This window comes from Opisthocomus hoazin, chromosome Z, assembly GCF_030867145.1.
Source record: "Opisthocomus hoazin isolate bOpiHoa1 chromosome Z, bOpiHoa1.hap1, whole genome shotgun sequence".
Lineage (NCBI taxonomy): Eukaryota > Metazoa > Chordata > Aves > Opisthocomiformes > Opisthocomidae > Opisthocomus > Opisthocomus hoazin.
The window spans coordinates 18,105,263-18,125,422 of NC_134454.1; the positions used below are offsets into that span (position 1 = coordinate 18,105,263).

The 20,160-nt window shown below is 41.9% G+C and overlaps 1 protein-coding gene across 10 annotated transcripts in view; it reads right to left on the bottom strand.

Moving 5' to 3' along the window:
- The window catches only part of CSNK1G3 (casein kinase 1 gamma 3), a 90,149-nt gene that overhangs the window by 61,720 nt on the left and 8,269 nt on the right, over positions 1-20,160 (bottom strand). For 8 of the 10 annotated variants that reach the window (XM_075447335.1, XM_075447339.1, XM_075447336.1 and 5 more), the window contains exons 2-3: positions 4,085-4,501; positions 248-288 (exon numbers count right to left, since the gene is read on the bottom strand). In XM_075447335.1, the coding sequence (XP_075303450.1) occupies positions 248-288; positions 4,085-4,262 (219 nt within the window). In that variant the 5' untranslated portion in view covers positions 4,263-4,501. Of the gene's footprint in view, positions 1-247; positions 289-1,263; positions 1,298-4,084; positions 4,502-20,160 lie in introns of those variants that run through there. The other 2 variants (XM_075447341.1, XM_075447343.1) reach the window with 2 other exon arrangements.

A 20,160-nucleotide genomic window follows, 5' to 3' on the forward strand; every position in this document is an offset into this window, starting at 1 on the left:
AGCAGCAGCCAATCACCGTCAACTTTATAAACATAGATTTAGCCTTGAGAACAGTGACAACAATTAACATTGGTTCTATTCAACACGGCCAAAGCACATAATTACATGTATCACTAACAGTTTTCATGAAGTCAGATTAAAACATACAAGACTGTTAAGGACTTTGATTATGGAAATCAAACCATTATACATGAAAAGAACATTCTGATCAGTTTCTCATCCCAAATCCTAAAAAAAACCAACTTACCAGCTTAATTGCCACATATTCATTTGTGTATAAATTTTTTCCTTGAAAAAAGAACAAAAACAAGAATGTGAGACATTTCCCTTCCTGTTTAAGTAAGATGCCATTTAAACATCAAGAAAGCCTTTGAAACATTTTAGATCTAAGGTGCTAGGTGTTCTGGTAGTGATTTAAAAAAATGCGGCTTCATTAGTCTGATATATTTTAAATAGAACTTTGTTCTTGAATAGTGTAAGAAGTGGCAGTTTCACTGAGAGAGAGTTTCAGCTATTTCACCAAGTTTGTATAATTTTTTACATACTAGAAAAGCTTGAAAATTGATAAATTACTGTAAGTAGAATGTGATAGTCTACATTTTCATATTTATTCCTGAAACCTATTTAAGATTTATTTTTAAATTATCATATGGTTTTGGAACATCAGACACTAATCAAAGGCAGAATTATACAGGACTCTTTTTCCCCCTCAATTCTGTAATTTACTAAGCTTAAAGGTACAACAAACATGGCAAGAATACTACAGAGTTCAGTGCTTGCAGCGTTTGGAACATGTATCTGCTGCTGTAAAAGTGATTCTGTAAGCATACACGCATATTTCAACAATCATTACTTCAAACTATATAATGACTAAAATATTAAAGAAGCTTTATAGGTATAAAACTAAGAAATGGCAGATAAAGGAAAAAATAGGTTGTCACTTCGAACACTTTTCATTTCTCTACAGTCTTCAAATGAGTTTAGTGTGTATTTTTATTAATGACAATCCTACTTTTTTGTCTGTAGTATTACTCAGGTCTGAATTTCCTATATTTCATTCAGTTTTGTTTAAGAAATCAAACAGGGAAAAGACATGGACCAAGACAAAAAGGTTCCCTGTGAAGACAATAACATTCGTAGTCAAAGACTATGATCTCAGCTCTAATCTTTATTTTTAATAACAGAGTATTCTTGCAAAGCTGAAAAAAGATGTATTAACATCACGTGCCTGTTAAGATACCAACTTTACAAAAAGCAACTCACCTGATGGCTGTACGATAATAAACACAGAATCAGTATGGGCAGCATGCTCTAATCTGACCACAGAAAGAATGGAAAATTCCAAGAGCCATCCAGGGACTAGAGTGGAAATCCAGGAATCTTCAATAGTTATTTTTTATCTTATGATCACCTGAGTTACATTTTTGACAAAAAGTGTACTTTGTTTGAAGTTGCTTCTGTATCTTTGCATGCTATTACAATCTAGCAGACATTAAAACAAACTCTTGCAGGGAACCTGCTCATTCAGTCTACTAATGTATAAATCAGTTACCGGAGCAGCTAACAAATCCAATTACAGTTAAGTGACTTGATATTGGGTTCCAGCAGCCAAATGCAGTAACGTCAGGCTTATTCTGAAGAAACATCAGAAGGGACATTATAACTTCCCATGTGGTGATTCCGGACAATTGTCTCTCTAAAATATGGAAAATGGCAGATTTGACACCACTGTTGGTCTGTCTCTAAACACAGCAGCAATAAGCTTTCTCTTACTGCCCCATCAGCTTATCTTAAAACTCAGAAGAGCCTTAAGATTAACAGCTCAAAATGCAAAACATTTTAGTCCTTCGCAAATTAATGGTTGCCACCACAGACGCTCATTTGCTACATACTACCATTTGATCCACAAGCAACTACAGAAGTCTGGTCATTCCTTTCTTCTCACCTGGAAGAACTATAATGGCTACTGATTTGTAATTGAATTTTTATCTCCTGAAGTAAACTCCACTGCTCTTTAAACAACTTTATTCCTCCTTTAAATCTCTAAAACTCAGCTCGAAGACATATGCTCTAAATATATTCCAGTTTGCAGAAGTACATAAAACAAATTAAATGCTTGTATACATCTTTCTAGGAAAGATGCCCACTTTAAGCTTCTTGCTACTGTAGTAATGGAAATGCAAAAATAAAAAAATCTAAATCAGACTCTGTAATACCAGTCTTAACTCCTGCTTTCAGTAGCGTAGATTTAAAACATCCTACTCCACAAACAGCAATAAATAAGGATTTGAAATATCTATTACATATGCAAAAAAAGCCGATGTTAAAAAGAGTAAGCCTGCATTTGTCCTGGTGGCTGTTGCAGGACAGTACACTACACTATTATCTTCCTCCCATTTCTGTTACCTGTTTGTCCTATTTTATTTCAGTACTATCAGACTTCAGGTTTTAACTACTTTAATACTGTCTTTAGAATTAAATACACTATTTCACTCTAACTGCTGCAAGCAAATGAGTTCATCTGGTATTGATCCAAAATAGAGAATATACCCTGTACATTATGACCACTCCAAGATACGAGACAGGAAAAAATTTAACTATAGTAGTTTACAGTTGCCTTCATTAATTATACTGGTTTGATTAGATCATGGAGAGGATTAAAAGAAAAATTATCATTTAAAGTCAGTTCAGAAAAGTTTAGAAAAAGCTGAAGACGGAGTTTCAGCTTAACTTCTCAACTGCAGAGGCACATATATAACACTGTAAAGGTCAAGATACATCAATCATGTTTAACTATTAATAGCAATAAGAAGAGTACCTCTTATTGAGACTGTGTTAAATGCAGTAGCCTCAGTGAGAGCTCTAGCAATGTTATCTTTCATCCCTCTACATTATTCATATACTAAGCTTGTTTACATTCTCACTCAGATATACAGCCCCCAGAAAGCACTATACGAAAAAAGTTTGTTTTTTTTTTTTTTTACATGTTATAAACATACATATATAAACATGTTACATTTTATGCAAGCACTATATTAAAAACAACGTCTCAAGGACAATGAGTAGTAGTTCTACCTGCGGCAGAAGATCAACAGAAATGCAACACCTATATAGCCCACCCTGCTCTCAACTACCTTACTTTCAAACCCATCTCTCTCTAAAACTTGAAGCAGTGCATTAACTAGAGCCTTCCAGGAATACTGGAATCGGTTCTTGCCATTAAGTGTCAAGTTATATTTGTCAATACATACAGAATTCCTCCACCTTAAAAAAGCGGGCTAATCATGCTGTCATCACGGAAATTTAAGTCCCCAAAGCTAAATACACACTATTCCAAGAGCACACACCCATTATTTAGTGTCTATTTCAATAAACAGCAAAATTTCCAGCTTTGCTGCCCAAATTCTTTAAAATTCCACAGGACCTTCGCAGTCTGTCCCTTCAGCATTTGGTTTTCAGTTCCCTGCTGAACAGATGAGTAAGTGACTGAATTACCCATCTCCCAGAGTGTCTCTACAGATGGATTCTCACTGCCCCTGTCTAACAGCAGCTCACTGTTTAGCCTTACTACACTGCTGGCGATGGAAAGGAAACCACGGAATCCAAGAGGCTGCTGCTGTTAAAAGCACTTTAGTTCCTGCTACTGTGTCTCCAAGAGATCTCCAAGACCACAGTACTATAATCTGGACATACAGGAGGAATCTGCATTTCACATACACTTAGCCCCAAATACATTTGAATAAACTGCTTCAGGAAGCCAGGAAAGGTAGCAAAATACAACAACTGTGAAGTCATTTCCAGCACCTTGGAAGAGACAACTGACTGAATTTAGGACAGCACTGCACACAGTTTTGAAACATTTTTGGTCCCAGAAAATCTCTTGCTACAGAGATTCTTCATATGTGATAGAGCTTGCACTGGCCGAGGTCAAGCCACAAAATACGTGCAAGGCAAATTTAACTTCTCTGAAGTTTGATAGTAATTTGAAGAGCTATACGGTGTGTTCATGTAGACATTTTCATGCCTAGACTGCATACAAAGGCCTTGAATAATGTAAACTGAAATCAAGTAACAAGGATCTTACCTAACCGTAGTTCTCCAAAATTACCGCATCCAATTTTTTTGCCAACTCTGAAGTTAGGTCCAACCATTAACACTCCAGAATTTGAAGAACCAGTTCCACGTGGATTATGGACTGACCTCCCACTAGGCCGTGGCATTCTCTCATCTGGTTTGTCCTTGTCTTTCTTTTTATTATCCATGTAGAGTTTATGGTACTCCACTTTGATTTCTTCCTCTTTTTAAAAATCAGCGTAAGCAAACTCCAATTGGACAATGTGAGAATGAAAACATCACCAGTGAAGTGCCCAGCTGGTTATTGTCACTAAGCAGTCAACAGCAGCATGTTCATCCCATTCGCAAAGCCTCGCTAGTATCTGTAGCGAAAACGTATCTCCAGAATGCACAACACTAGCAATATTTACTAGTATTTACAGGAATTCTGTTAAAGAGAAAAAAAAAAATTTATTTCATACTGTAAGATTCTTGTACAAAATTACCTCTTGCTTCAATTAGTCATACAATTAAGCTATAACTAATTATACGTGTGTTACAGATCCTCTACGAAAACCACTACTGTAAGGTTAAAGCTTCCAATTCTAGCACGTAATGGCAAGAGATATTAGTGCACCCGAAGCAAGCTAAAAAAACTCAAGGCTTAATGCAACAGGTATTTTCCAAAAAAATCCCCAAACCATATAAAACTACTTCCTGAGTAGGTAAACACACTCAGAATCGACATTTAGACACTCATTCGTCTTATGCCAGCTCCTGAAAAGAAACCATTTTATTTTGGGGTTTCCCCCCCCCTCCTCAGGTAGTATCTGTTGATCTAAGGAAATGCTCAAGACGCAGTCATTGGAGTTACAGAAAAACACTCAAAACGATTCCATTATCTTTTCTGAATTACAATTTTAGAGATGTACTACAAACTCCTGGCAAGGACACTACAGTTCTTTCAGTAACTCCTAGAGTCTGAAAAGAAAACATAATTCTTCTCCCCGGCCCAATTTAATTATATCATAAATTTGCTTCCCCACTCCCTTGTCCACCATTTAGCATCATTACCTAGACATTAATTCCAACATGGATTTCAGCAAAAAAACAATGTTAGCTTACTACTGCAATAAAGAATCCCAAGAAAGCTTTCATTTTTATCTTGCCCATAAGAATAGTGGACATCGTTTTGTATTTGACAACAGTGGTTTAAAAACCCAAAATTCAGAAGATAGTTGGCTACTACATAGGAAAATTTCCGGGTGTGCTTCAATATTGGGAATAAACTGCAGCAAAAGCAAACATCCTTGGGACGAGGGGGGAGGGAATGTATTTTGTGTGCTATGGCCTGTTTTAAAGATAGTAATCAGAAATCAAGACTTAGAACCAAAGACATTTTCATTTCTTAAACCCATTTGTCACAAAGTAAAATTCTTACTCACATCATAGTTTATTACAACAATTTAAAAATCAAAGCGCCAGCAGAGAAAAGATATCAAAGCATATGAACAACCAAACGAATAATTGTATCAGCTGAATCATGGATATTCATAGCATGGTCATAATTCAATGATATTTAAAAATCGCTAATTACAGCTAACCAACATAGCACCTGAACAATGAAGCACATGGAAATCTGTTTGGCAAAGAAACATTGTCATCTTACTATGAAAGGGGGAATGAAAGATTTGTTCTAACAACCACAGAAAAACACAAATGCAGGTTTCATTCTAAGTAGACTTGCTCAATGCAAGGGAAAAGGACTTCAGCAGTGAGTAATGAATACAGTGGTGTGGTACAGTATAGATAGAAGCATTTAAGCACATACGGCTACAAAATAATCTTGCAAGTTCAAGCACCACCACTAGATACCCTTAAATCAATTTCCAAACCACAGATCTCAGAAGAATAGACTCAATGGGAAGCAATAGGTAATTCTTCCTCACTGACCACGCTACTAAAGCCAGGGAAGACATAACAAAACTGGAAATATAGTCTGTTGAGGTAGGACTTCAAGGGCACCATTTAGTACTTACAGAGTCAGTACATCTGATGCAGCAGAATGCATAAGTGTTTTGCGTACTAGAGAAAAAAAAGACTTATGTTCCCTGTCTCACTGGTCCTCCAGCGAGAAATAACAAGGCAAACCACCCTAGAATTTTTAGTGCTAACACACAGGCTTCATTGCAAATTGAAGCAATGCACCTAAGCACAGCACATTACTGCCATCATCAAGGAGTAAAAAAGCATAGACAGTAACTAACATCATGCTTTGGTAATCTCAGTAGCGGTGGAAGGCCAGATTTCCTGGCACTATTTTCCACACACCACACTCTTCACACTACCAAGCGCTGAAAGACTTATCTTAGAACAGTGAAAGGCTAGACAGACACCAATAGTTCATACCAATGATACCAATGGGCTCCACAGCAGAGCACCAGGAGTACAGAAAGGGACTGGGCATGCAGGCAAACCTGAAGAAATTCAAATCCAATTTCAAAGTTAATAGGATTCTTAGATTACGAGCTTTCCATAGCTTACCTGTTGACACATATACAGTATCCAATCACATCAAACAAGTTTAAAATTGTATTCCTCTAATGCATCACAACTTCATTTTTAAAAGGGTAAAACAGTTATAGTTTCGTCATTTATTTCAGATTTCCCCATTTTGTCTTTGTATTTAACTGTCACCTGAACACAGCACATAGCCTTGCTGACTATGCAGAAAACTTACCTATAACAGGCTAGGTTCTGAGAGTGCTGAGAAGTAAGCTGAGGTGCATCAGGAGCATGGAATAACAAGCAGGCAACACAAGGATAAAGGGCACCAGAAATTCAGCAGCAGCACTAAGGCAATGGTGATCTCTAAGAAAGCAGTTGTCAGCCAGAGAAAGTCCATTATCACCAGAAAAGTTTCCAATCTCACACTCTTTCAGCTTGCATACCAATAAAATAGTGCTAGAGCAGCCAAACTGGGAGCTCAAGGACAGATTATTTAGTATTTATGCAAAGCATATTAGCGTTGTGTGCATACTTGTCCAGATGAAGCCTAGTACTTAAAAAGACACTGAAGCTTTACCAGCAAGAAATTTATTTGCACAATATGTTTAACCCATCTATAATCATAGAATGGTAAGGGTTGGAAGGGACCTTAAAGAACATCTGGTTCCAACCCCCCTGCCATAAGCAGGGACATCTTCCACTAGACAAGGCTGCTCGGAGCTCCATCCAACCTGGCCTTGAACCCTTCCAGGGAGGCGGCAGCCACAGCTTCTTGGGCAACCTGTGCCAGTGTTTCACCACCCTCATGGTGAAGAATTTCTTCCTAATATCTAATCTAAATCTGCCCTCTTTTAGTTTACAGCCATTCCCCCTTGTCCTACCACTACACGCCCTTGTCAAAAGTCCCTCTCCATCCTTCCTGTAGGTCCCCTTCAGGTACTGGAAGGCTGCTCTAAGGTCACCCCGCAGCCTTCTCTTCTCCAGGCTGAACAGCCCCAACTCCCTCAGCCTGCCCTCATAGGAGAGGTGCTCCAGCCCTCGGATCATCTTCGTGGCCCTCCTCTGGACCCACTCCAACACATCCATGACCTTCTTGTGCTGGGGTCTCCAGACCTGGACACAGTACTCCAGGTGGGGTCTCACGAGAGTGGAGTAAAGGGGCAATATAATCATAGGAAAATCTTTAATTCGGAAAGTCCAAATCAGAAACAAGCCCATCCCTTCAGAGCATTAAGTTACCAGAGAGGAAGACTTGCAATACATACAGAATCTTCATTTTTAAAATATCCCATTTGCACACTCAAACAACTTCTTCCACAATTTAAGTATAATATTTTAGACACCAGTTTATTAGGCAATAACGGCAACAGACTTTTCCAAGTCAGTTTATACTAATAGTAGTCTTCATCTAGAGAACTTTTCCCTGATTACTCAATAAACACACAGCCTCAGACACTGAAAATGTGTTATAACACTGCACACAAACAAATACCAAATCATGCACTCTTTTAAGCAGTTTATAATGTATAAATTATGTATTAACTGAAACAGCCAATATGGAACAGAATCCTGTCAATGAAACTAATAGCAGTAATTACCATCATAAGCAAAACAGATTTTACTTGGGCAAGACTGATTTAATTTGTCACCAGTTAAAATTGGGTAACATGGTGAGGATGAACAACAAAGTTAAAAACATCTCTCCCCCATCCCTCTTCTTCACAGCCTCAACTTCACTCCTTCACTTCCCACTCCTCTACGTCCCTCTCCCCTCGAGCAATGCAGGGAGATGGGGAATGGAGGTTGTGGTCAGTCTGTAACAGCTCCTCTCTGCTGTTCCTTCCTCCTCATGCTGTTCTTCTGCTCCAGCATGGGGGCCCTCCCATGGGAGACAGTCCTTCAAAAACTGCTCCAGCACGGGTCCTCACCACAGGGCACAGTCCTTCAGGGACAGGCTGCTCTAGCGTGGGTCCCCCAAGGGGTCACAAGCACTGCCAGCAGAGCGGCTCCAGCATGGGCTCCTCTCTCCATGGGTCCACAGGTCCTGGCAGGAACCTACTTCAGCATGGGTTTCCCACAGGGTCACAGCTTCCTTCAGGCATCCATCGACCTGCTCCAGCATGGGGTCCTCCATGGAATGCAGGTGGAGATCTGCTGCATCATGGACCTCCATGGGCTACAGGGGCACGGCCTGCCTCACCATGGTCTTCATCATGGGCTGCAGACTCAGTTTTAGAAACATAAATTAAAATCAATGGCAAAAAACAGCCAGGCTACTGGTCCATGTCAACACATGACAAATACAGAATGGAGAAGCCGTGGAAGTTGTCTACCTAGACTTCAGCAAGGCTTTTGACATAGTCTCCCATAATATCCTCCTAGGGAAGCTCAGGAAGTGTGGGCTGGATGAGTGGTCGGTGAAGTGGATAGAGAACTGGCTGAATGGCAGAACTCAGAGGGTTGTCATCAGCGGCGCTGAGTCTAGTTGGAGGCTGGTAACCAATGGTGTCCCTCAGGGGTCAGTACTGGGCCCAGCCTTGCTCAACTTCTTCATCAATGACCTGGATGAAGAGTTAGAATGTACCCTCAGCAAGTTTGGTGATGACACCAAACTGGGAGGTGTGGTAGACACACCGGAAGGCTGTGCTGCCATTCAGCGTGACCTGGACAGGCTGGAAAGTTGGGCAGAGAGGAACCTGATGAGGTTCAACAAAGCCAAATGCAGGGTCCTGCACCTCGGGAGGAACAACCCCATGCATCAGTACAGGCTTGGGGTGGACCTGCTGGAGAGCAGCTCTGCAGAGAGGGACCTGGATGTCCTGGTGGATGACAGGTTAACCATGAGCCAGCAGTGTGCCCTGGCTGCCAAGAAGGCCAATGGGATCCTGGGGTGCATTAGGAGGAGTGTGGCCAGCAGGTCAAGGGACGTTCTCCTTCCCCTCTACACTGCCCTAGTGAGACCTCATCTGCAGTACTCTGTCCAGTTCTGGGCTCCCCACTTCAAGAAAGATGAGGAGCAACTGGACAGAGTCCAGCAGAGAGTTACAGGGATGATGAAGGGACAGGAGCATCTCTCCTACAAGGAGTTGCTGAGGGAGCCGGGCTTGTTCAGCCTGAAGAAGAGAAGGCTGCGAGGGGACCTAATAAATGCTTACAAATATCTCAAGGGTGGGTGTCAGGAGGATGGGGCCAAGCTCTTTTCAGTAGTGCCCAGCGACAGGACAAGGGGCAATGGGCACAAACTGAGGCACAGGAAGTTCTGTCTGAACATGAGGAAGAACTTCTTCCCTCTGAGGGTGACGGAGCACTGGAACAGGCTGCCCAGGGAGGTTGTGGAGTCTCCTTCTCTGGAGATATTCAAGACCCGCCTGGACAAGGTCCTCTACAGCCTACTGTAGGTGACCCTGCTTCGGCAGGAGAGTTGGACTAGATGACCCACAGAGGTCCCTTCCAACCCCTACCATTCTGTGATTCTGTGTAACATACAGTCAAATTAACCAAATAAATCCCAATTTGCAAAGAAGCAGCACGTGAGGAAAACTTATTTGTTGGGTTCACAGAGAATTAACTCTTATTGCCAGTACTAGCTTTACCACATTTGTTGTAAGAATTCTAAGGCAAAACTTACTAGCTTGGATTCACCAACACACCAGTGTGGCTAAACTGCTGACTCTGGAACTGCAGCAGTTAGTTCCGGCTCAGGAGGATTTGCTCAGTTCTCTGCTCCATTAAATGAACGAGCTATAATTCACCTACATGCATTATCACTTTCAAACTTTTGTGCACTTGACCTCACAACTTCAGTAATGTTCTTTCTGCACTACAACAAGTGATTAAATACCCTTGCAAGCCAAGGCAAGAACTGAAGGGACCATTCCCTAAAGACCTCTACAGTCTCAAGGTTAGATGAGCAATTTTGTGATATTTGAAAGGGACAGATAGACAACTAATTCCCTGAAGGGACATTTTTACTCTACAGAACATGTTTTACACACTGATGATTTGCACACCAAGCTTGCTTACTTAATAGACAAGGAGAAATGCCTTTTGAAATGTTTGTTTTGCGCTCCGCTGCGTAAAATTCTACACAGAGAGCAACCAAATGAGGTTTAATGGAACTATATAGGTGTGTAAACTGAAATGATCCTTCACTTCTCCACTATACTCAAACTATTTTATTTAAATTCATGTTGTGCGGTTGTATACTCCCGAAGAATTCAGAACACTGAAAACTCCCTAAGAATACATACAGAACTAGACATACAGAAATTAAAATTAAGCAAATCTCATTTACAAATGAATTCACTATGTGAAAACTTCAGTATTTTTTTCCTCTAACCAATAGATGATGATCTCTGAACAATTTATACTTCAAGAGTATTTGCTTAAACTTCTAAATAAAACTGTTAGAAGACACTGAAGAAAAACACTATTACATAAACAGACGAGTTAGAACAACATATTCAGGCTCTGTACTTCCTTCTGTTCTGTTATACACTCATTATACTCAAGAGCTTTGCTGCTGTTGTTCCAATGTCATACATCACCCAAAAGAACACATTATATATTAAGCTAACATATGCTGCTACAGAAAATCTGTGAAGCAAATCAACCTTTACCTAAGCCAACACTGGAGAAATTTTCCTTTAAATCCCCTTAATCTTTTCCTCCTTGATTCAGTATTCAAAACCTAACAGAGCAGTGCAACATCAGCTATAAAAAAAAGTATAATTACACAAGGTCACAAAAATTTTATCAAATCTTCTAATCATATTCATATTAAAGTTCTCCTTTCTCAAATGCCCTGGAAACAACTGTCAGTTCTCTATGTTGCACCGCTACCAAAGATCAGGGGCACAGCCTGCCTCACCATGGTCTTCATCATGGCTGCTGGAAAATCTCTGCTCCAGCACCTGGAGTATCTCTTCCCCCTCCTTCACTGATGTTGGTGTTTACAGGGCTGTGTGGCTCACATGTTCTCACTTCTGCTGCAGTTACACAGCTGGAGGTTCTGTTTTGGGGGGTTTTTTTCCCCCCTTTCTTAACTATGTTATCCCAGAGGCACCACCACCGTCACTGATGGGCTCAGCCTTGACCAGCGGTGGGTCTGTCTTGGAGCCCGCTGGCATCGGCTCTATCAGACACAGGGGAAGCTTCTGGCAGCTTCTCAGAGAAGCCACCTCTGTAGCCCCTACCTGCTACCAAAACCTTGCCACACAAATCCAACACACTCTAAATCTCAGTTGAAAATGTCCCAATTAACACTACCAAAGACTATATGCCAAATAACAAGAACCTTACTCTGCAGCAATAAGGACCTTCTAGGACCCCATATAAGGCAGGGTAAAACACTAACTCATTTAAGCACCTTCTTTATTCATACATCTCTCAAACGGCTGAGCCTGCAGCAGCAACACCACTGTAATTACATCCAAGTTTACATATTCCATGGTGTATGTCATAACAATGTTCATATTCAAACATGCAAGTCACCTTTAAAACAAAACTTTCTAGCTACTTCATTTCTTTTTCGTGTTCCAGATTTACTCTTAAATAAACCTATTAAGAGAACATTAAAGCTGCTAAATAAAACCTTCCACTGTCCAGAAGTGACAAAGTTAAATGAAACACGCAGCTATACCTGCTCCCTTTGGTATCATATGCATTACCTTTCAAAGTTTAATTGCTAGATCCTATATCACTGCTAGTATCAGTATACTAACCTTATTCTCTAGTTTTAGAAAAAGAATACAATAGCACAACAGCTAGGCAGAAAAATAACAGGCACCACGAAACAAAAGGAAATACAGTAAAGAAACACCTCTAGTTTAAGCACAAAACTTCACCCAGGATCCTACAGTTTTCATACCTCTTCACATTTTCTCACCCTTCAAGCTTCTTTTTTCACCTACTTCAACTCCCAAGATCTGGAGCACTGACATTAATCCAGCAGCAAAGCTTCTCTTCACACCTAGACGAGTGCTGAGAAAGTTTGTAGTGTCTCTGCCACGGATTTCATGAGCCTTTCTCTAATATTACATTTGGACCACAGACAGAGTAACATTGAATTTTATTCAGTAAAATTCCTTTAGAAGTATTTAACCATAGAAAAACTGCAATTCATATTACATATCTGAAATCAAGATCAGAATGTGAGCTTCATTGTGAGGTAACCAATACAGAATTCAAATACTTACTCAACTATTTCTAGTATTGTTTGTATGCCTCATGCAAAGATTAAGCTGTTCTTTCTAGCCTAGCTCTAAGATGATTGCATTTTCATTCATTTATATATACATGTCTGTTTAACAAAGGACACCTGTGAAATTTCAGATCCACAGCAAACAGGTTTACAACTGAAAAGCCCTTGGAAGTTTAGGACAGCAGTTTAACCTCAAAAAACTCTTGGAACAGAATTTGAACTGAAAAAATATGTCTAAATTTATATACAATTCAGTAAGATTGTTTATTAAACATTTAATTATTTTCAATTTAGTCTAATGAGAGAAATGAGAGAAATCCAAACCTTCATGACCTTCACATGACCCCAAAAAATGGTTGCTATTCCAACAACTTCTGTTACAAATAGATTTCTGTATAGCTTTATTTTTCATCCAAATAGAACCAATGTTAAAAGGTTCATTACATAACTCAAATTTAACCAATCTGATTTTGACTTCAGAATACTATTTCATCATTTTTCAGATGAGTGCAGAAATAATCAGTATGTAGAACTTCCACAGAAGCTACATACTCATGACATGAGCTTTGAAAAACAAAAAAGTATTTCCAAACAAATTTCTCCTGACAACTTCTCTCTCCAGCTATCAATAACCTGTGTCCAAATTGCTCATTACTGTAGGATTTTACATTTCCCACAAGGTGTTCTCTAACGCAACCTCAACATCAAGAAAACTTATTCATCAGTAACTTATTTTGTTCATAATGTAATCCATCTGATATGCAGCCTAACTATGCAAGGGTTTTTCTTTTTGCTAGTTTTCTAAAATTTTAACGTAATAAACAAAATACAGCTTGGCATCATCTGTTTTTTTTTTGTACCACTTCTAGCACACCTCAAGATTCACCATACTTTCAGATGTCAGTTGATTCACCTAAGAATATTTTATTCTCCCAGTTTTTAAGTACTTATCACTCTGACTTCAGTCAGGTAAACAACTACGTTGGAAGCACTGCAAAAAGAACACGCCTATCCTCTGAAGCAACACCAGTCTCCCCCCAATAACCCAATAATATTGTGCAGCAGATGTGAACTAACCTAAGAGACAAGGATAAACTTTTTCCGTTTCGTTCAGGAGGAACAGTATCTCTACATGAAGAAGATAAGGAAAACACAAGTAGTGAAGATGCATCTGAATCAGATCTTCAGCAACACCCACATTCAGGTCATCAAAAACCACTGTTCACATTTTTTCCCAGCCAGCTTGCCCTTCAAAATACTGAAGACCAGAGCCCATATTTGCTACATTTATTCCACAAAGTATGCAATGCATTAATGAGTTGGAAATCCTTCCTAGAGTTTCAGCAGCAAAGAGAGAAAACCAGCAAAGCAACTACTACTTCTTGATGACATGCAGATCAAACTCTTCGCACTTCAGAAGATACACACTTTCATTTAAGATAGCAAACACCCTAATTTCAAAGGCAAATGAAATCCTATTATAACAGATCATGCAGGAGCTTAGCTATGAAATTTGTTTCTCTAAATACACGGCCTCTCAATATAATACTTTATTTTGAATTCTGCTCTTCAGCACTCCAGGGCAATCAACAAGACCATAAGCGCACTTAGATTTTGTCTGCATTACCAGCACTTCCAACAATGCAGTGTTTGCATCTCAAGTACCTTCCACATAAACTTTTAAGTGAAGAAGACAGAAGTGGTAAAGTTTCCTATAGATTCTTCAGTTCACTTTCTATGCCTGCCTCGGACAACTGTACTATTCAGGCAGCATACAGTCTTTTTCTGCTTCTACTTTCTATAGTATCAACCCGTTCTAGATTAACAGAACAGTTTTGCAAAGCAAAATAAGAATCATAGCATGGTTTGTGTTGGAAGAGACCTTACAGACCACCTAGTTCCAAACCCCCCCACCGTAGGCAGGGACACCTTCCGCTAGACTAGGCTGCTCAAAGCCCCATCCAGCCTGGCCTTGAACACTGCCAGGGAGGGGGCAGCCACAGCTTCTCTGGGCAACCTGTTCCAGTGTCTCTCAGCCCCTAAGAGTAAATAATTTATTCCTTATATCCAGTCTAAATCTACTCTCTTCCATCTTAAAGCCGTTACCCCTTGTCCCATCACTACATGGCCTTGTAAAATGTCCCTCTCCAGCTCTCTTGCAGGCCTCCTTCAGGTACTGGAAGGATGCTCTAAGGTCTCTTTGTAGCCTTCTCTCTTGCAGGCTGAATGACCCCAACTCCCTCAGCCTTTCTTCATAGGAGAGGTGTTCTATCTCCCGCATAATTTTTGTGGTCCTCCCCTGGACCCGCTCCAACAGGTCCATGGCTTTCTTGTACTGGGGACCCCAGAGCTGGACGCAGAACCCCAGGTGACGTCTCACCAGAGCAGAGGGGCAGAATCACCTACCTCAACCTGCTGGCCTTGCTGCTTTTGACGCACCTCAGGATGCGGCCGCCCTTCCAGGCTGTGAGCACACATTGCTGGGTCATGCTGAGCTTCCCATCAACCAGCACCCCCAAGTCCTTCTCTACAGGGCTGCTCTCAATCCATTCTCCACCAGCCTGTATTCGTGCTTGGGACTGCCCCAAAGAACAGAATTTACAAATTTTGGCATGAAAATGAGACTATCAGCATTCCTGAAAATGATTAATTTTTAAAAAAAAATCTGTTTACTTTTACAGATTTGTAAGAGTCTCCCCATACAACACAAAGTTTTATGTAATAGAATGCAGGCCTACATACACACAGCACCAGTCCACAAACACATATGAACAAGATTCACTCAAATAAGCCAGCACTCAGGCTTACCTTGATATTTTCAGTTAGGCTTTCTCATTAATAAAAATTTACACAGTTAAGCCTTCTAAAAAGTCAGGTTTTCCTGTCAAGTTGTGTATGTAAATGCAAATGCATTCACTTGCTTCATTAAAATTTTTGTGCATGTGTCCTTCTTGCAGGATCATATAATCATCATTTTAGGGCAACAGTTGAAAGTTAGTTTTCAGAAAGGAATGGTTTAACACAAGAAAAAATTGCAACAAATTAATAATGACAGAATTAAAGCCTATTTACTAAAAATCAGAGAAAGGAGATAACTGATGGTTAAGCGGCATTCCAGTAATTTGTTTTTTAATTTTTCCAACACCACCCACACACACACTTCAATGGGCTATACTGTCCACAGCTGATGGAAAGGTAATGCTGGGCTAGCTAACACTACATAATGGATGCTTCAGTTTTCCACATCAAACATTGCACCATCAGCACTCAACTGTTATAGCGGAACAATGGAAAGGTATAGATTAGCTTACAGCTAAGCTAAAGAAACTCTAACGTTGAACAAATCTAAAAGTTAAAAAAAAAAACCCAAGGACAGCATCTCAAACTAAGCACGCAGGTGAAGCACTCCAGTGCTATGTGGTGAAAAACACCTTCCAAGAGTCCAAAGATGCTAATTCTGTTTTCAGGTTAGAATTAAAGGTAATTGTGAAGATGATTGTGAAGAGCAGTTTTCAAAATGAAAAGTCTATTTACTGAGACTAATTCCTCCATCTTTAATTATATGGTCTGTTATTTCTACTGAAAGTATTTTGAGGCCAGCCTCAAAGTTCAATCATTTTAACTCTGGAATTATTTAACTCTGGAATTTTTCAACTTGCAACTGCAGTCACATCAGACATTAACCACTGTGCTACACTCCTGAAAAACAAGACTAGAAAATAAGTCATCACATGCTCGTGCCTGACAGATCATGATTTGATCCCGTAAGACAGTCATCTATGACCAGTAGTATCACACATTATTCCTTTTTATGAGGCCAGGCTTCCAGAGGCATGTTTCACAAGCTTTGATAACACAGAACTTCTGAGAATATGTTTTAGTACCTCTCAATTGTTCCTGAATCACTTGGGGTTTTTTTACCCCCTATACCCCTCCTTCTACTTTAGGCCAGCTATAACTGTTCTGAACTGCAGCTCAAAGCATGCTCTCCCATAAGCAGCCAGTATTGATACACGCACTCGGATCTGAGAGGTGGGAAATAGTCCTTTGACCCCCAGCTCAGAGCCAAAGTCAGAGCCCTAGCGACCCGCATTCTGTTCAATTCATATGTTTCCTCCTTTCCTTGGGTAGCAGCACAGAAAACACAGAAATCAAGCTGGAAAGTCATTTCGTGCTAAATTCCAGTGCCCAGCAGCACAGTGACCTACCATCAAGATGACAGAGCAGGTTCCAGAAAAGTTTTGTTCCATTTATGCAGCCCAGACTTGAACACAGGCAGGACTTAATTTTTGTAGAATCTCTGCCAACTGTGAGCTCTGTTGGACTGTTATAAATGGTGTTTCCAAAAGCCTCAGACCTCCGCAAAACTTGACTAAGTACCAATGAAGAGATTGATAACTCATACATCAAAACTCTAGTACACACGTGTGGGTAGTTAAGGCTTGGCGGTCTGAAGATGTCGCGCTGTACGGAAAGGTAGTGTCCCCCCCCTCTCCTAATAGCCAATAGTGTTTAACCCGTGAAGTAAGCAGACGGAAGTGATGCTGTAAACCCAGGCTATATAACACTGTGTTATTTATCAATAAACGCCATTTGCCGTCCACCACATTGGTGTCTGCGAGCTGATGACCCGAGCGGCCGAGGGGTGGGTCGCCGAGCCGTCCCTGAACCAAGTCGCCACGCCTACGAAGGCGACAAGTGGTGCCGAAACCCGGGAAAGACTCGCCTGGAATCGGGTGAACGGCGGCCGGAGCGGCGGGACCAGCCCGGCGGGGAGGACGCTCCCGGACTAGCAAGGAGGATGGAAGCCCTTGTGAAGGTCGTATCGCAATTACATAAGCATTGGGGGATTGATTGTAAGCCCAAAGATTTTACGCTCGCAGTTGCGAGACTTTTGCATATTGGGGTCATTGACCAGCCGGTGGATATTTTCCACCCTGAGGTGTGGGATAAGTGCACTAAAGCGTTAGGGGAGGAGATGATGTCCTCGGGTTGTGGGAAAAACCTTAAGTCGTGGGGGAAAGTCGTACAGGCCCGCAGAAAGCTAGACAAGAGCAGGAGACCTGGAAGGCGGCAGGGAGCTGTTTGTTTGCTACCCCAAAATTGGGAATCGGGGCAGCTACACAGACTTTGCACCCCCCAGACGATAACGGCTCTGCTGAGCCTAAAGATCAGCAAGAGGGCGACACGTCCCCTCAACTCCCGGACCCCGACCCGCTTACGGAGGGAGAGAAACAAGCTAAATCCTTCTGGGGCGGGTTAGCCGAGGAGGCTAGGGGCGCCGCGGAAAAAACAGGGTCTGAGGAAGTCTGGGCTACACCACCGCCCTATGTGCCCCAAGATGGCGCCGAGCCCAAAGGGCAAAGGCGGGATGAAAATTCCTTTGGTGATAACAGGGAGGAAGCGCTAAAGTTATCAAGCGCACAAGTTATCAAGCGGGAGGTGGAAGAGAACAGGGGGGCAAGCGGGGGGCAGAGAGCCAATCAAAGCATGCATTTCAAAAGGTGCGCCTGTGAGGTGGGCACCCCGCCGAGAGGAGCGCGGGGCGGGCCCGGGGGGGAGGAGCAGCCCGCCCATGGGGGAGGGGGCCAGAGCTCGGCAAAAAGGCACTGGAAGCCGGAAGTAACCCGTCAGTCGAGTTCCGACTCCGATTCAAACACCAGCGGGGACGAGTGGCTCGCAACTGATTTAAACGTAGTAGAGGAGGAAACAGAGATAAATAAAGTCAAGAGCCGAAATATCCCCATCCAAATTAAAGAGAAACCACGAGGGGGAGAAATCCCTCTCACGGACTGGAAGAGAATAAAGATTACGTGCGCCGACTGGGCCCCATCGGCCGCACTAGCGTTCCCGGTCCGGGTGACGGATGGGGGACAGAGGGTCCACTCACCTATAAACCCTAAGGATATACAAGCGATTGTTAAGGCAATCGCAGATAAAGGCCTTAATTCTGCCATGGTCTCCACCCTCATAGATGGTATATTCGGGGGAGACGATATGCTCCCATTCGATATAAAACAAACTTGTAGATTGATCTTTGACGGGGCAGGGATGATCGTTTTTAAACAAGAATGGGAGGACAACTGTACAAAGCAACTAGCCCAAGTAACTGGGGCAGACCATCCACTACATGGCTCCAGCCTGCAGCGGTTAATAGGCACAGATCCCACAATGATTACCCCCCAGGCACAAGCCCAAGCCCTGCGGGCCCATGAAGTTATGGCAACCACTCGTGCGGCCAGAGAAGCTATTCGCACAACCTCTAGAGTCATTATCAAACCATCGCCATGGTCCACAATAAAGCAAAGTGAAAGTGAGAGCTTCACAAAATTCGTGGATCGTCTCCAAGCAGTGGTCGATTCTTCGGCCTTGCCTGCAGAGGCAAAAGGCCCAGTCATAGCGGAATGTTTACGTCAGCAGTGTAATTCGACAACCAAAGAAATCCTGCGATCACTGCCAGCAGGATCCAGCATCGCGGACACGATTAAGCATGTCGCGAAGGAAGAGCATCTAACCCCGATCCAGGTGGCTGTTTGCACCATACTAGCCAGAATAAAACTAATGAAAACTGTGAGTTTTTGTCCACAGGACCGGATCATCGGACACCCCCGTAACCCGTACACCCCGGTGACAAGAGAAGACGACAAGTCGGCAAACGTCCTGTCCGAGCCTGAAACCTCCTCACGGACAGAATCCAGACAACGGCAGAATAGCGTCCACAAAGGGGGGCTACGATGCCTTTGTGTGATCCTAATCTTGGAGCTTGTCACTATAGGACAGGCAGAATCAAGTTACCATCACCATCAGCCATATAGGTGGGTCCTACGGAACCTTGTAAATGGTCGAGTAGTAAGGGAAGTCATAACAGCAGGACCTCCTAGATTTGCTGCTCACCTGTGTGAATTAGCACCCATACAGCCCTGCCTAAACCAGCGGCCCTATTACTTATGTCCACAATCTAACCCAGGAAAGGGATATTGTAATTCTCCTAATCAATATTATTGCGCATATTGGGACTGTGTCACTATCGCTTCCGCTTGGACACCCCCAATCCAAGACAAATATTTAACGACAACATGGGGACCACTAGGTTGCAAACATCCACGACTTGATTGGTCTGGAGGATCTGTAGGGTACAGTAATTGTGACCCTATAATCCTCCAAGTAATTCATCCAGAAGACTCAAGATGGGTAACGGGAAGAACTTGGGGAATTAGGTATTGGGAACCAGGACAGGATCGAGGTGGATTGATACATATAAGGAAGGAGGAAATAATAAAAAACCCTCCTCATGGAATTGGCCCCAATCCAATTGTTAGTGGACCACAGATAACTGCTAGCCCCCTGGAGACCACCCAAAGTGATGTAATATCCTCCCTCAATGGGACGAGGGAACC